The sequence below is a fragment of the Rhinolophus sinicus genome, chromosome 16, assembly GCF_057876585.1.
Source record: "Rhinolophus sinicus isolate RSI-liver-muscle chromosome 16, RSI-T2T, whole genome shotgun sequence".
Lineage (NCBI taxonomy): Eukaryota > Metazoa > Chordata > Mammalia > Chiroptera > Rhinolophidae > Rhinolophus > Rhinolophus sinicus.
In genome coordinates, this window is record NC_142516.1 from 114722537 (window position 1) to 114741210 (window position 18674).

An 18674-nucleotide genomic window follows, 5' to 3' on the forward strand; every position below is an offset into this window, starting at 1 on the left:
CACAGCAGCCTGTCCGGTGTTGTGCAGTGGCAATGGGCAGTATTCAAAGGGCCGCTGCCTCTGTTTCAGTGGCTGGAAGGGCACCGAGTGTGATGTGCCGACGACCCAGTGTATTGACCCACAGTGTGGGGGTCGTGGGATTTGCATCATGGGCTCTTGTGCGTGCAACTCAGGATACAAAGGAGAAAATTGTGAAGAAGGTAAACATGTCAATATTTGCAGAAGTCTATTGTTACCTTCTTAAAAAAGAAAACAGATTATCATCGTAATCTATAGTTTGACAGATGAAATCTTTCTATATGCCTTCTTAGGAAAGTAATTTTGATTTCCATATTTATGGATGCCTTGCTTTATTAACATTTGAACTGATAAAAAGAACAAATACCAAAAGCTCCTTTGCTCTTTTTCAGTAGTGTGAATAATTTTTTTTTTTTTTTTTTTTTTTTTTTTTTTACTCAGAAAGTAAGCAGACATTTGTGTCTTGAAACCAACAATTGACTGGTCTGGGTTCGTTTGGGTTTTTGTTTTTTTTTTTAACAGTTTTTCATATTGATGGCAACTTTCAAATCGAGCCTTTTGGCATCTCTAGAAAGATAGAATATTGAACATAATATACTAGTAAAAAAAAGTATAGTATCATGGCTTTGTTCCAAAGTGTATATAATGGTGATAGTGAAGATGCTATACTATGAAGTGCAGTTGAATTGTTTTTTCGAAAAGCAGAAAAGCACCATTTCCGTTCTTCAATCAAATTGATTTTATTGATCTGCACACACAAAGTAACACAATTAAGTCTCTGGAATTAAATTTTCAGGCCATTGACCCTACAAGTGTAAAGTTTTATTGAGTCAAATTGCTAAATTAAATCTCGTCATCTAAAGCACATTAACGTGAATTAAGAAGGATAGAGAGTATGCAACTCATTTATTTCTCCAACAGTTTGAGGGTCCCACATAGCTGTCAGCACTCAATAGTTGAGGGTTAGGTCAGACGATACAATTTTGTTAGAGAGAAGCCAATACTTATTACTCCCTGATTAGGCAGAACTGAGAGCAATAGTCTGAAATCTCAAGTGCATATGTGTGTAATTCATGAAAACTACAGATCCTTGCAAATAAATGTCTCGGTTACCTAAATGGCATGATTCTTAATGCTTTATTGTATGGTGCTCTGCATTTTCAGAAACAAGTTCTTGCAAATGGTAGGTAAATATTTGCGTATCCAAAATGTTTATGTAGTTTACATTGGGATTTAAGTCTTTATTCTGCATGTAGTATGCATATCATCTAGATTTAATGATGAAATTGCTCTGTTCTTTACACTAGCTGACTGTCTAGACCCTGGATGTTCTAATCATGGTGTGTGTATCCACGGGGAATGTCACTGCAATCCAGGATGGGGTGGTAGCAATTGTGAAATACTAAAAACCATGTGTCCAGACCAGTGCTCAGGCCATGGAACGTATCTTCAAGAGAGTGGCTCCTGCACTTGTGACCCTAACTGGACTGGCCCAGACTGCTCAAATGGTGAGGTTCATAAATGCCGTACAATTGAGTGCTTCATAATGTCTAGCTAAAGATTAAGCTCTTGTAATTTGTATTATTAAATGTAATACAGATTTTACTAAAGTGAGTAGAGAAATGAATATTTTTAAAAATGGCATTTGTTGTCTTATCAAAAGGAAAGAAACAGGCTTAGTCAACTTGGCGTTAAAATTTCTTCTTTAATACTATGGTAAAGAAGAATCTTTCATTTGTGTAAAGTACTGTGGCTTCTTAACTGCAAGGCCTGTGTACAGCTTGGGGATTTAAGCACATTGTCTCCTAACAAAGCCTCAATTAAAAATTATTTGACAACATGAGGTTAACCATCAAATAAAGAATATACATACCAGGGGTGCCAAAACAAATGTATACACATGACTGGTGTTCTTTTTTTGTTGTCGGTATACGAATATGTTGAGTATTACTATTTTAATACAGTTTTTTTCCTTTCTTAAAATATGTATCCATTTTTTTGGCACCCTCTGTATTAATTATTATAATGTATATAATGGTTCAACACTGAGTGTTTAGTTATAATACAGGCATATCTTGGAGATATTGCGGGTTCGGTTTCAGACCACCGCAACCAAGTGAGTATTGCAACAAAGCAAATTGTAATCTTTCTGCTGGTGGATGATCAATTTGTAAAAAAATGCAACATCTGTGAAGCACAATAAAACGAGGTATGCTTATAATATGACTGTGATAGAAATCTCACGTGGTGGTTTTATTCAATCAGGTTGTTATAGAGCACTAACTTGCACAGCGTTGTGATAGGCTCTGTAGGGATAAAAGAATAATGAATCATTCCCGCACTCTAGAAGAGTGGGTTTCAAATTTTTTGACCTTGACCTAAATTACCTACAGTCTTTCATACGTTTTTACATTGTGATCTAGTATATATAGTCATACATACACTCACATAACTGAAACAAAAGCTTTACAAAGTGAGATACACTGGAACTTTTTCCAAGTCTATTCTGTTTTTTTTTAATTCTGATTGCAGCCCGTGCATTAGTTTCATGACCCACTCATTAGTGACACAATTTGAAAAAATACTTTTCTAGACTAGAAGATTACAGTGTAATTGGGAAGACAAGATGAACACACATGAAATACCTAGAAACCAATGCATTCCAGTTTAATATTTTATTTAGTGTTAGATTGAATAATATGTTAAATTCAATCAGCATTTAGAGGAGTGATCCTGTCTTGACTCTTACTGAAAGTTTTCCAGGAGACTTTTATTAACATTTCTTGCCTTCCTTTAAAGATTGTACTCAGTGTAGGGATAGGGAGGAATATTTTTTGACACAGGAACAGTATTAGAAAGTACTTGAGAGTAGGGACTCTGAAATCAGATGCTTGGGTTCATGTCCAGTTTCTACTACTCAGCTGTGTAACCTTAGGCAAATTATTACATGCATCAATTTACTCGTCTATAAAATGAATTTAATCATAAGCCATTCTTCACAGAGATGCTGTGGGAATTACTTGAATTAATGCATATAAAGGACTTAGTATAATGCTTAGCCCAAAATAAATTCTAAATATAGCTACCACCACCACTACTATTATTAGCAAAGATACAGCAGTGAGAATATCTATCTACGTGGGACAGTGAAGACAAAGTATGAGGAGGTAAAAATGGGGCTGGGCCCAATTATGAGGGACACCGTTTAGAAATGATGGTTTAGATAACGGAGAATTCACTGATAGTAAAGATGTGTGCCTACTACTATGATGAGAATAGTATGTTAGAACTAACATGTAGATTACATGTCGGAGTGTGAACGGTGATACCTTGACAACCGGAAGACAAGTCAGAGAGCTTTCCCAGAAAAGTGAAGTGAGGAGAGCATGAATTCATTTGGAGTTTATAGAAAGGTAAAGGATAGATCTGAGGGACATTTTAAAGGAAAAATAGACAGGACTTGCTAGAAAAAATAAACAGAATATAGAAGTTGGTGAGAAGAGCTGAAAGTCTGAAACAAAGGAGAATGGAGTTAATGTTAATGTCTCTAAATGAGGCAAGAAAGTTGGGAAGGGGTGAGGCTCACCGAGCAGGCAGGATGTCCTGGAGGCAATGGGAAGATAAGTGAGAAATAGAGAAAGTGATGGCTTCTGCTTGGATTCTCAGACTGTCTGAACCCAATTAAATGTTACAAACAAAGAATAGGAAGAACGAGTAGACGAAAAGGAAAAGTGGAGAAAGAGGAGGAGAAACAGAAGAAGAAAGAGAGGAAGGAGGACAAAGCCAAAGGACAGATATTTTTTTGCAGTGTTGGGTAAATAAAGCATTCTACAGAATTTAGGTTTGGTAAAGGAGTCTGACTACGCCTAATCCTACCCAACTGACTGCCCTCTTCTCTGAACCTCTGTTGTTAAATGTCAGGTGGTTAGGAACAGTGATTTTGGGGCTAAACTGCCTGTGTTAGCAATTCACTAGCCGTTGTGATGTTGGTCAAATTATATAACTTCTCTGTACCTCTGTTTCTTTATCTGTAAAATGGGGATAATAATATGTAGTACTACCTTATACAATTGCCGTAAGAAGTAAATGAGTTAATAATGTAAAAAGCACTTGAAATAGTGCCTTACACATAGTGAATACTCAGCAAATATTAACCATTAATAGAAGTAGTAGTGATGGTGGTGGTAATAGTTAAATAGTTATGGTAGTAGAATTCTAAAGGATAACTGTAGTTTGTCAAACTTAATTCCTTATCAGTTCAGGGGAGCTTCCACATACAAGTATGGAATGGATAGGAAATTTATGAAATGCAAATTATTTCATCTATTATTATCACCTGATGGTATCAACCTAAATGAAATCTTGCTAGGTAGCTAATAAACATGCTTATTTTCAGAAGAAAAAAGAAAGACTAGTAATTTTTACAAATCATTTTTTCCTGGCATCTTGAGAAACTTGGGTGACATGTCTGCTCCCCTGTGGATCAATAACAGCGTGATAGATTTCTGAGCCCCACTTCTTCACCTACTTCACATTGAATCCTGGAAGCCTAAGCTAAAGATAGTTTTGTAAAGGCTGATTTGTAATATTGAAAAACCTCTGTTGAACCCATAAGTATAAGTGTCCTAGTTGAACAAACAACTTTTGAGTTTTTTCCTTGCTCTCCCTCCCTCTCTCATTTTTTTTCCTTCCTTTCTTCTCTCCTCCCCCCTCCCTTTCTGCCTCTCTCCCTCTCTTCCTGTTCCTCTACCTCCCTCATCTTTTGGCCATACATTTTTGGAGACAGACAAGGTTTATAGTATGTTTCTTAAATCTTCATAGAAATATTAGTTGATTCAGATAACTTGAACAAACCAAAACTCTGGTTAGAAAATCGTTAGACTGCTAGAGCAAATAACACGGGTAAGATAAATACGAGTAAAAACATGAATTGGCGGCTGGGTTGTAGAGGGCCTTGAATATCTCACTAAAGACTTTTAGGAAATCATCACCAACCATTTATCAAGCATGGGTTTATGGCATCATTTTAAATAACACATTAATTTGTTTTATCCTCTGTTTTCAAAAATATATATTGTTATTACAAGAATCAAAATAGGCGTTTAGTTATTTCTGTTGAGTTTTTATTTTATTTACATTTCCAGCTTTTACCCCAAAAAATGGATCCCAAAAAAAAATCCACTTAAAGTTTATAGATATAATTACGTGTATTGTAAAGCTACTTAGTTCAGGTTTCTTATGTCTCTGTCATTAAAATAGGCGTAATAATGCTAGCTGTAAAGTAATAGTTGTTGAAATATTGGCATTCTAATCTGTTTCCCACAATTATCCAAGTAGGAAAGGAATAGCAAAATAGCCCCTTTTTTGTTTCATATAAAGTTATTTAACATTACCTGAATTATTTTATAATGGATAATTTGTAATTTATATTATATAACTTAAAAGGTAATTCAGTCTTCTTCATAAAATGATAGTGCTCTGAATAGCAAAAAAGATATAGATGTTAATCAAAAGATTAAATTGGCTGCCAAAATCACTATCATTATTTTACATATTTATACTAATTTTTTATGCTGATGTAATTATTTTGCTATTGGAAAATCTAGTTATACCTGTATACAAAATGACTTTTTAGAAATAGTGAAGATCTTCATCCTATTCATTTTTTTTAATTAAATTTATTGGAATGACACTGGTTAGTAAAATTACATATGTTTCAAGTGTACAATTGTGTAATACATCATCTATATATCACATTGTGTTCACCACTCAAAATTAATTCTCCTTCCATCACCATGTATTTGGCCCACTTTACCTTCTTGAAAATTTACTACCCCCACCCTCACTTTTACCCTGTGGCAACCACTAAACTAAATTCTTATATATCGTGTTTCCCAGAAAATAAGACCTAGCCAGACCATCAGCTCTGATGCATCTTTTGGAGCAAAAATTGTATATTATAATTTTTATAATCTATAATATAATATCAGATCTTATATTAAATTTTGCTCCAAAATACTCATTAGAGTTGATGGTCCGGCTAGGTCTTATTTTCGGGGAAACACGGTATAGAGAGAGTTGAATAATGAGTATTATATGCTTTTTTGGAAGAAAGTAAGCACTGAATAAACTTTGCTATTAGCTGCAAAAAAAAGTTACTTAAAATTATTAGTAAAGATCTCAAATACTCACATACATTTTATGAAAATATCTGGATTTATATGCTTCAAATTTATCTGCATGTTGCACAGTTCTCATTTAAAGTTTACACAAACGTTAATTTACATCTGTGACTAAAAGTTTACCAGCAGTATAATGCTGAATTTCTAATTAACTGAACTTTAAAGCAATGCACCAGCTACCTCTCCTGTTGTTGTGGAAATGACCTTCAGATATCTAAATTCAATAAGAGTAGATTTTACACCTGAAGAAACATTTGGTTAAGATGCTAAAAGAAAAAAAATGAATTCTTTCCATCAGAAAGTTTATAGGTTTGAAAGCAACAGGATTTCCCTCTATCTTCATCAGCAGTTTGTCCATTAATTAGCCCTTCAATTCCACTTCAATTAAATTAACTCTAATTAATAAGTTCATTACAAAGATCGACGCACCTTGCTCAAAGCTAGTGTGCTCAACGCTGATAAACACCTTCACCCTAATGAAAAATTGATTAGCTTGAATAAAAAGGGTACCTCAGAAAGAAATCTCTGTTCTGGAGCAGAGTTGATATTCTATTCCTCTGAAGTTAATCACACCATCTTATATCTCTTAATCAAAAATTTAATTCAAACGAGATAGAAAATGTGGCATGAAAAACACACACCACTCTCTTCCAGTTAATAGTCCTGCCTGTTGTTTATAAAAAATGTTATAACTCTCATAGTGCCTTGATAGGGTGTTTAAAATTCTGCAGCACTGTGAGACAGAGAATTATGGTGTCTAAGAAATGCTATTTGGGCAATGAATAGGGAAAATAGGAACATGTGACTACATAAACAGTTACTATTTTTTAATTTAAAAATAACTCTGTAGTCCATTTTCTGTGTGTTAGAAATGACCTCAGGGTTTTAATGTTAGGCATTTGTATTGCAAGAAAACCAAAACTAAACAATAGTCTTACAATCTTAGGAAAAGGAGATAGTTAATTTTATTTAACTTTATATGTACAGCGTAAAAAATAAAATAACCTTCAAAGTTCTTTCTCTCTCTGCCTCTCTCTCTCTCAAGTGAACCTAGTTAAATAAAGCTTTTAAGAAAAAAAAAAAAACAATTACTGCTGACACCTGAATTCTTTTTAAAGACCTAACCTTTTGTTATACCTTTTGAAGTCCTGTAATCACGTGTGCTCCTTTCCGTAATTCTAGTAATTGAATAAAACCTTGTTTTTCAAATGACAGTGTCAGTAATTATATGATTAAACTGGTTTTCCACTAAGGTTTTGCTGAGCAACTTGTATCTGTCAACAAGACAAATTTACTGAATAGAAAAAACACAATTTCTTTTAACCACCATGTACGTGTTTCAGAAGCAAGCTAATGTATATAATAGATCCCTTTTAAAGAAAGTTTCTGAATATTTTAAAAATTGAAACTGTAGGATTATAAATAATCCCTTTTCAATTATTGCTTTATGGGTGAAACCCAACTCCTCTTAGATGTCTTAGGCACTGAAATATTGCATTATTTTATATTAATTTGATGCAGGGTGTGTATGTGTGCATGTGCTCTTGGCTGCCCAGAGATACTCTCAGATACACATGTGTGTGTGTGTGTGTGTGTATATATTTTCCTCTCATTATGAATCATGTGTTCTGTTTTGTTAGTAACCAGTGTGTGTATGTGTATACACACGTACATATAATATAGGAAATTATAACAAAATTGTCACACGTATTTTATGCACAATTATGACAGCATATAAAAGTAAATGGAAAAAAAGTAAACTTCCACCATTTATATTCCTAGTAGTCAGTGCTGAGATGTATTTAGTGTATGAATACTTATGATTGATTTTCAGTGATTGGGTTTTTCACCTTCACTAATCTGAGTTTCACATGTAACAGTGCTTATTAATTTCCCTTCTCACTCCCCACCACTCTTCTCTCCTTTTCCACTTTCTCTTTTTTCAATATAGAAATATGTTCCGTGGACTGTGGCTCACATGGTGTTTGCATGGGGGGAACTTGTCGCTGTGAAGAAGGCTGGACGGGCCCAGCATGTAACCAGAGAGCCTGCCACCCTCGCTGTGCTGAACACGGGACCTGCAAGGACGGCAAGTGTGAATGCAGCCAGGGATGGAATGGAGAGCACTGTACTATCGGTAGGCGACCGGCCCTTCTGTATCCATCCTCCCAACACAATAAAAGAGCTCAAAGTGTTTGCTATTTTTCTACTTGGAAAAGCTGATTTCTTGTCATTAATTTTAACTCATCTTTCTTAAGCAGGAATTACTTTTTAAGTAAGGTTATTTTACAATGGCAATTTAGTTATTTTTAGAACCACTGTAATAAGTCCAAGATACAAGAGCTTTTTATTCATTTCTTTTTTGTGATGGCCACAAAAACTCATGCACATGAAGATGATTTCATTTCTTGCTTCTATAGAAGCTTTAATTGAGTATTGCTTTTTAGTATTTCATAGTGCCATTGCATAACAGCAATATTTTTTACTTAAAAAAAGAAGAGTCCAAAATGTGGCCTTCTGGCCTCTATAGATTCCAGAATCATACCTCTTTGCACTTGTCGATATGGTTGGGTCTCTAAAAAAGATGCTTAACTTTTGATGACTTTATTTTGTAGTACCACAAGCAATAAAGTAGAATAAAATGCACAAGCCTAGCTATGCTGAAACAAATTTATATGCCTAGCAATTCTTAAAATATGATGTTCATGAATGTCTGTAGGTTACATAAAACAATCAAATAGGTGTTTAAGAACGAAGTGTTAGTACATAAGTGGTATTTAGCATGGATACAGAAGTATCCAGAACATATATAGTACCATATTTTCAAGGTATTCAGTGCCTTTGCTTTTATCATTTGTGTCACTAAAAGTAAAACATTTAATTAAAATACAACAAAAGTAAGTACAGTTGACTCTTGAACAACACAGATTTGAACTGTGCAGGTAACTTATATGTGGATTTTTTTCAATAAATACCTGTCCTCTTCAATCTGTGGTGTATATTGCTCTATGCCTTTTATACAGGGGACTTGAACATCCACAGATTTTGCTATCTGTGGAGGGTCCTGGAGCCAATCCTCCGAGGATACCGAGGAGCAACTAAAGTTTTGAGGGAATCTGTATGTGCAGATTTTCAGTTGTGCAGAAATCAGTACCCCTAAGACATGCATTGTTCAAGGGTCAACTGTAATAAATTTCTACCTCTCTGCAGTGAAAGTGTACCATATTCATTATACATGGCACAGTCCTACAAAAATTTCATAAGTTGAGGTATGACGTTTCTCCACCTTGTTTGCTTGTAGTGTAAAATGAGATACAGGTGTTCGGGGGAGTCTCAATACCTTAAAAGTTTGCTTCTTGCAATGCATCTGCATTGCGTACTTCACTTTTTTTGCTTACAGGAGTTGGTTCGCCAGGAATTTTATCCTGGGAAAATTGAGATGACGTACATCTTGTAAATTGTCACAATTGTATCTTTACAAAATTTCTTTCTAATCTTACTGACATTCCTGATATTTGTTTCAAGGATTCCACTACCGTGCCTCCTGATGACCCACTAGAAGGGTTCACAGGGCTCGGGGTCATTGTGCCCACGGCTGTAGTAGGAGTCAGGAAGGGGAAAGACCCATCAGGTGGTGTCTGGAGAAACCCACATACAGGCTTCCTATCTTCTTTCTCTCCCACCAGGAAAGGTCACATGGAGTTTGCTCCTTTCTCTAGCAGTGAAATGCGTCAACATGTGTACAGTGTTTCTGCCCCGGGAAGCCCATTGGAGACTCGGGGTTAAAGGTTTTTATTGGAACTACTCAAAGAGGTAGCCTCTGTCAGCCACAACCACCAAAATCCCCCGCTCTCAGAAGAAAAGCAGGTATTTGGTGCCTCAGGTGGGCAACATAACCTTATCTGTGTAGGGGACATCCAACTTGCCAGATGTCAGCGAAGGGCCAGCCCTGCAAACTCCTAAAGATGTTAACTGTAAAGGTGTGAAACATACTTAGGGTCTCACTTATTGAATGTGAACTTACTGCCTACACCTGGAGAAATGCGTGGTGCTTGTGAGGTCAAGTACAAGGGCACAGAGTCACAGCACTTGCAGAGCGCTCGTCCCCACCATCCCGATAGGGATCCCCCACACACACACTTTTCTCTCTAAGAGAGGCTTCCTAGGGCAATGGCTGCCTGTTGTGCATGCGAAATACATTAAAGCAGAAAAAAGTTGACAACCACAATTTGTGTATCTTTCTGTGGACATACAGAAAACAGTGTAATACCCCTGTGACCAAACAGCTGCATGACCAAATCCCAGAATGCCCATATACCAGAGGAGGGCAGGAAAAATGTGGCTCTGATCATGCTCCCTCACGTTTTATGACCCTACCATCCCCATATTCAGTCAGAAGAAGTGAATTGATTCCAGCTGGAGGGAAAATTGGCTACATGTATCCTAGGAAGTACAACAAACACATGGATATAGAGCTTGGAAAACCAGGAAGTATACTATAAAATTATCCATGGGCAGATTTAACTTGCCAACTCACAGTTACTAAACAAATCATTCTATTGTCCTCACTGACCTTGGCAATATTACAAAGTTAGTTTCTCACCGTTGAGAGTTTCTGGAACAACTTTTCCGTTGTCTGACAACAAACAGGATTTTTGTCATAATGTAACATATCTTGCTGTGGTTGTTAACAATTCCATTTCTGTTGTTTCATTTTATTTTGTTGTTTTTGTACTGCATATGATTAACAATGTGGAAATAAAGGACCTGCTTTATTTAGAAATAAATCCTGGAAGTGAGCCTTTTAAAAGATGTAGAGAACCGTTAAATCATTGTTTTGCTCTTGTACACTATTAGTGCTGTTCTTCCAAATTTTGGCATGCAAAGATCCCATTGCTTTTCCTGTGTCTACTTACTACCTGTGTATGTAACATATGTCCACAGTGATGCCTCAGGGCCCTTTTAACAGAGGCCTTTGTGAGCCACTGATTAAACAACCCAGGAAACTGGAATATGTTTTCTCATTCAGGATAGTTACTGTGCGTGCTTTCCCCTCAGTTTCAGCACTTAGGCATCTGGCTGAAAGAAGCTGCCACTTTATGAAGGAATACTCATAAATCAGCAAGTTTTTTTTTTCTTTTTGCATATTATGTGCCATTTCATTGAATACAAACAGGGAGGTTAATTGAAAGAGAGATGGAGGAGAAATTAAACAGTTAGAAGCAAACAGAAGTTCCCAATAGAAAACAAAGAATATTCTTCATTAGTCATCTTACTGTCTTCATAACTGTTCATGCTTGCATAAAACCATAGGCATTGTGGTAGTAAAATAGGTTATGAATTTAGAGTATTCGATGAACATCCTACCCTATCTACCTGAAAAGATTTCATCCTGATATTAGTGTGTTCATATTTTCCTCTCCTTATGAATCACGTGTCCCAAGTTCTTCCTCTTTCCTGGGTTAGACTTTGACTAGTATTTCATTTTTAGATAGAAAATACAGGGAAATCTACTTTTAACAATATTATGATTAAAATAAATATGTCTCCCTTCCTCCCCAAAAAACCATTTATGATGGTTGGACCCTTTCAGGAAGAGAAATTATATGATTGACCCCACATCAAATAAGGACCAGCAATTATTACTAACATATTTTAATAGTACTAGCACTAGCTTAAACAGTTCTGTATATTGTGAGAGTTGACGTGGATCAAGGTCAAATATGCAAACTAGATGATACTTGTCTTGGCCTAATTCCGTAACTTCACCATTAATGAATTTAACTGTAACTAGAATCTAAAATCATGTAAAGGCAACTTGGTTGGTTTGTCTCTTCTTGCTTAGGAAGAGAGGGGAAAACTGCTGATTGGCCTGTGGCTGGAGCTGATTGTCTGTAGAAGCGACGCAAATATCATGCCAGCCTCTGCTGAACAGATGTTTGTAGGCAGAATCCATAGCTTTAAGTTCAATGCTAACTGAACATCCTGGGCAATGATAAATCCTAAGTACCAAATTTGGAATATTACTAATCTGTAGCTTCCCCAAGAACTAGTCTTTGTAGCAATTGCTGAATAAATTTGTCCCAACAGCCATCCGTTTGTTTCTGAGAGTATTGGAGGCTGTAGGTGAGATTGTGAACTGAAGGGAGGGAGACGCTGATTTTGAGTAACACTTTTGATTGTTACCTACCATGGAGGGTGATTATGAACGTAAAAAAGGCTCACAGCTCCGTAGAGGGAAAAATGGTTTTCTGAAGGCTGATTGGCATTTCCCATTTCCTCACAAACAGAAATGGAGAAAATGGGCTTAATTGTTTAAATGTTGGTTAGCTGTAATGAAGAACCTTAGGTTGAAAAACATATTTAAATCCCAAGAACCCAAGAAATTTTTGAATCTCCATTCCGATAAGCTTTAGCAATACCATCATTATTTAAGTGTGAAACATTGGGGAGTTTTGTTTGTGTGTGTGTGTGTGTGTGTGTGTGTGTGTGTGTGTTAGTTTGAGGAGTGTTTTTAGGAAGGGCATCCTTTTTAACTTCTTTCCATCCCTTAAGTCTCTTAGGTTGTGTTTCTATCTGAAGTACCCCTTAAGGTCTCTTGCAATTATGGAATTTGTTGATCATTTCTGCTTTATTTAGAAAAATGTTAGATTTAAGCATGGAGTTCCCTTTTTATTCTCAAGTTCATTCAGCTTTTATTTTTATGTTTCCTTGCATGCCTCAGTTTCTTTTCTTTTTTTCTTTTTTTCTTTTTCTTAAAGATTTTATTGGGGAAGGGGAACAGGACTTTATTGGGGAACAGTGTGTACTTCCAGGATGTTTTTCCAAGTCAAGTTGCTGTCCTTTCAATCTTAGTTGTGGACTCAGCTCCACGTCCAGTTGCCGTTGCTAGTTTCAGGGGGCGGAGCCCACCATCCCTTGGGGGACTTGAAAAATTGAACTGGCAACCTTCTGGTTGAGAGCCCACTGGCCCTTGTGGGAATCGAACCAGCAGCTTTCGGAGTTAGGAGCATGGAGCTCTAACAGCCTGAGCCACCGGGCCGGCCCCCCTCAGTTACTTTTCATTTCATTTAATCATTTCTTTATCCATTAAGCAATTATTGCCTCATCTGTGATGTTTGAATACTATTTCTTTTGATAGCATAACAATGGAAAAAATACATGGGCTTTGAAATTTTTTAAAAATTTATATTTTCAGATCAATTCTTTGATTTATTCACTATAACTTATGTATTAACTGTTCTTAACCTCAGTTGTTGTTTTTTTCAAATATAAAATGGTTTTAATACTTATCATGAGATTTTAAAGCAGAATATTCTACTATTTAAGAGCTTTTAGAATTTGAGTCATTTATGGTAAGTCATTTAACCTCTCTGCGTGTGTTTCCTCATATATGAATATTATGTACCTCACAGGGCTGTTAAAATCAAATGAAATACTAGAATGTAAATCATTTATTAAAGTGCCTAGCAAATAGAGTTTCTAATTTGCTGTTAAGTATAAAAGAGACAAACAGCAACCCAGACAATATTTTGGATGCTGAAATTTAAAAAAAAAAAAAAACTAACACAAAATTTCTGTCCAACAAATTTACCTTAAAGAGTTAATGGAATTTCTATTTCATTTTTAAAAACTGTAACCTAGTCTCAGAGTGGATATGGCTTAACAAGAAGTTAATATGTTTGGGTTTGGGGTAGAGAGGTTTGCTTTTTAAAATCATGGTGATGAAAGAAAGTAGAGTCTATTGTGATATTTTTCTTCAAGTAATGTCTCAAACGTAATAGTTGTTTATCGAGTTACATTGATTTTCATGTACTTTCAGACAATTCAAATGGAAATTTGGCCTAGGGGAAATCCTAATTCTTTTAAGCTACAAAAGACCAGCTATTTGTTTTTATTCTAATTCTTTCCTACATTGGGAAACAAGATCATTAATGATCACAAAGACATGCTTTGTTTGTTCAGACAAAACATAGACATATAGTGCTCAGCATACCTCTGCTAAATACCATGCTTGCTCTGGGCTGTGGGATGCTGGAGATTAGAAACTGAAACTGAAATACACACAGCTGGGGAGTCACCTGCTAAATGATACGGGGGTAAAAGAGAGAAAGATCAAAACTATACCAGAGTGGACATGCTTAGATTTGTTATTCTGATTCTTTTCTCAGGATAATGGTGAAGAATAACATGTTAGCTGTTAAATTAAAACATAGTTGACAATTTTGAGGGGAAAAATGACCACTCTGATACATACTTCACTTAGATTACAAAGTCAATATTTTTTGTAACTTTTGTAATGTTCCCAAATTGGGAATCATATTCATAATATAATAATATATATTATGGAAGTTCCAAAACTATCTTTTTACCTTTTATTCAAACTTTAGAGTTCCCTCCTAATAGGTGAACATAGGGTAGCACTTACACCTGCAAATGATTGCTCTGGGAGATAATTTGTTTTCACATCTGTTGATGTAATGTAATAGTTAAGACAGGGGTCTCTAGTGCCACATCCCTAGGTCCCTGATGGGCTTTTGATATATTTACTGTGAAACTGGTGAAGCTTAAACATCAAGACCACTCACTTGCACAGGCCCCTTCTAAGATCTCCAAAAGGGACCATAGGTTTATATAGTTGTATGTTAGTATAAAATTTGCAAATCAGTTAATGTCTTTGTTTCTTTCCGCTCCATCACACTTTTCCTTGTGTAGGATGGCGGCTGGAGTGATGGTGGCTATTCCCCTTAGCTGAATAGCTAAGGGGAATTTGAGCTGGGGGTGCATTTAGTTTAGATTTAATTGGATATATTTATGAGGTGTGAAATCATTGCTGTATGTGGTTGTTATTGCTAGCCATCCAGGAATATTCCTACCACCCACTGATTCACCTAATGACATGAAAGTACAGGGTCAGAGATTATATGAAGAACTGAATTTGTCCCATGGAGCCCTGCATTAGAGGTAAATAGATAGAGGAGGAGAAATAAGGTTTGAAATGTGCGGAAACAGAAGTAAATCTGTAGAAAGTTCTTCTTGTAGTTAGATGTGTTATAAAATGTATGATTAAAACAGAAGTTTTCTCCTATCAAAGATACTTGATAATGGGACTTACACAATTATAAACACCATGATTTTCTCTTTTTTGATGAATATTTTCTGAGGAATTTATCAGGATTCCTGTATTTTTAGGGCACAAACCTGTAGTGATATTACAAAATTTAGTTCATCAGGATGTGAAGTCACATCTGTTACGCATCCCAGTGTATCACTGAATCATATGACCATGCCAAGAAAATAATTTTTATACAACATGAAGTACTGATATTGACAAAAGTAACATAAAACTCATAATATGACATCACAACAAAAGGGTTAATGAATGTCATCAATTCAAAGAGTATTTAAGATTAGTTTATTACACAATAAAAGTCTTCCCAAATTTAACAGTAATGTCAATAATTACATGACATTACTAATAAATTTTGAAGCCAAATGAAACTTTTCTAACGTATCAATAATGAAAACCATATTAAACAGTCAAATCGAATAAAGCCCAAATTGTTTTTCTATTCCCTCCATAGAAAATATTACAAAATCATTGTCTAACAAAAGAGGCAATCAAATAGTAAATACAGCCCCAAACATATTGGAAATTATTCTTTAAAGACATGTCAGGCGCCTAATTAAAAAATGTGTACATCATTCTGATATCTGTGGTGTTTATCAGCTTAAAAATTATAATGGTGATTTTTTTTCTCATTCTAAATAATTACTCACTTTTGTACCTAATTTCTTATTCATTATTTGGTATTGTTTATCTTAAAGAGTCCCACCCCCCAGATTATATAATTTCAGACCCTACGAAACCTGATCTGCCTCTGTTCTAAGCTCGGTTACTTGATAGCTGTGTGATCTTGGAGAAATCATTTAAGCTCCCTCTTCCTCTGTGTCCTTACCTATGAAGTGGGAATGAAAAATAGTACCTACCTCATAGAGTTGCTGAGACTATCAAATGACTTGAAACCTGTGGCAGAGCACTTAGAGCAGTATCTGGTACAAAGTAAACACCATTTTGATGGTACTCATTGTTATTGTTTTTGTTGCTAGAGGATTTGGTCTGAAATTAATACAAAGTTGGCTGTGACTGTGACTGAGTCTTGTCTATATGGAGAGGAATTAGCCAACAGAAAAGCAGGAATGCATACAGGATGCATACTACTTCCCTCCTCTTCCTGACATACTAACAGTGTGGACGTAGACGCTTCCATTTGTCATGCGCAATGGAGGGTGGGTCATCAGGAATCAGCAGTCATGTTGAGTGGAAGGAAATTCTGCTAAACTGACTTGGTCGGCAGTGGAAATCCAAACAGGCTAAAAAAACTTCTCATGAATTGTGCAAAAAAAGAGAACTTCTTAAGATCCTTCCTGCTCTACAGTCCCAGTGACCCTAAGTAATTTGACATGACAGAGAGGATGGTGATTCCTACGAGAACCGTGGACAGCTCCCTTCAGAGGTCATAGAGTATCACCCATGTTCTGAAAACCAGGCTGATTTTTAGACATCTGTTTCTTTCTTTGAGATAACTTAAGTATCCATTTGGGGCCTCTCAATATTATCTTTTTCATTTTAGTCTAATTTATTCAGTTAACAGTTTTATATACAGTACTTTATCCTCTGTAATCCCCTCAGAATTGGTATTTTTTTAAATGAGGTCACTTAATCTCTAAAAATGCAAAACTAGTTTCTCTGACCTTTCTGAATGATGGAGGCCCTATTTTGTTAGATTGTCAATGCTCTCTCTACTCAATTTCAATATTTTTTTAAGCTATCGCAAAAATAATGTCTATTTTGCTAGTCAGTTTAAGAAAATTTGCTGGTGTTTGATTTTTATGAAGTGCTTGGATAGTGGGTGGTATGTTGTTTACGGAAATGGTAGCTACCATGTTTCCCCAAAAATAAGACCTAGCCGGACAATCAGCTCTAATGAGTCTTTTGGAGCAAAAATTAATATAAGACCAGGGATTATATTATTATATTATATTACCCGGTATATTATATTATATTATATTATATTATATTATATTATATTATATTATATTATATTATATTATATTATATTATATTATATTATATCATATAAGGCCCAGTCTTATAGTAAAATAAGACTGGGTCTTCTATTAATTTTTGCTCCAAAAGACGCGTTAGAGCTAATTGTCCGGCTAGGACTTATTTTCGGGGAAACACAGTAGCTACTGTGCTGTTTTAATTCATTTATTCTTTCAGTAGTTTTTCTCTTCACTAAGTAAATTGTTCTTTTGTATTCATTTGTTTTTCTTTTCATATACCAGTTTCAGCACACCACGACATGAAGTCATGGTTTTATGTTAGTTGAAGCCAGCATTGCAAGCAATGGCATATCTGAACTTTAAATTAGTCTTTCACTCAGTGTTAATAATATGTTGAGTGAGAGAGTGGTCTGAATTTGAAACTTTAGTAAGTTTGACTTTGTTTCTATCATATTTTATTCTTAAACAATACATGTTAAAGTTTTTTAATTACTCTTAATTTCTACTAACTTTGGCCACCCATATACTCTAAAGCTTCAGAGGTGTTTTAATGTTGACACTTTTGTGAAGTACCTTGCACATTTAAGTTTGTAGCATCCCATCCTCGCTTATCTTTGTTAACCTGCCTGCACAAGTCACATCATGTCTCAAGAGCCCCCTTAGAATTATATCCTCAGATCAGACAAATCCTCTAGAAAGATTGGATTCAAATCTTTGCATAACTTTTGCATCTGATTTGCTGTGTGACCTTCAGTAAAATCAGAGTCCCCAGGACCATCTTGATAAATGTACTCTCATCATATTGATAATTTATTTCCCTGGACATCTCTCTTTACCCCTAAGAATGGGAATAAGTGTAGGCATAAACAACCTTCACTATTGACATTAGGTATTAAGTCCCCATTTTGCTCTGTCCTATCCTTCATGCAGTAATTTATCCTCTCTAAAAAGAGAAGCATGGCCTGAAGCTGCGTGAGAGCTTAAAAATCACATGGTAGCCGTACTACTGAGAGGTAAATTTCAGTGATAGTTGTATTGTTTGGGGAAATGTTGCATGTGTTCTATGCTTTGGAAAAGGGGCTTTTTTTTTTTTTTTTTTTAGGACTTCTAAAAATCAATTCTGAATGTAGGCAATTGTTTTGTGGATGAATATATCTGGGTTTAACATATATCGTTCCTTTTAGGTGATTGACACATAGCCTATGAAGATGAGCATTAGGTGTTCTTTAGACTCTGTTTTACATACTTTAGAGTCACATGATAATGAATTCTATACTGTGATGGTTATTTGTGTACGAATTCTCCCTGCAGTCTCCTGTGGTATAACTTGGGTCCCAATAATTATTATAAATTAAGTATATTCCTACGCAGTTTATTGTTAAGTCCTAATGGCTTTAGAAGCAG

General features: G+C 35.5%; 1 protein-coding gene across 19 annotated transcripts in view; it reads left to right on the top strand.

Annotated features, from left to right (window-relative positions):
- The window catches only part of TENM3 (teneurin transmembrane protein 3), a 2441918-nt gene that overhangs the window by 2328362 nt on the left and 94882 nt on the right, over positions 1 to 18674 (top strand). For all 19 annotated transcript variants that reach the window (XM_088793202.1, XM_088793205.1, XM_088793208.1 and 16 more), the window contains 3 exons: positions 6 to 200; positions 1326 to 1526; positions 8152 to 8337. In XM_088793202.1, coding sequence (XP_088649328.1) covers positions 6 to 200; positions 1326 to 1526; positions 8152 to 8337 — 582 coding nt within the window. The remainder of the gene's footprint in view (positions 1 to 5; positions 201 to 1325; positions 1527 to 8151; positions 8338 to 18674) is intronic.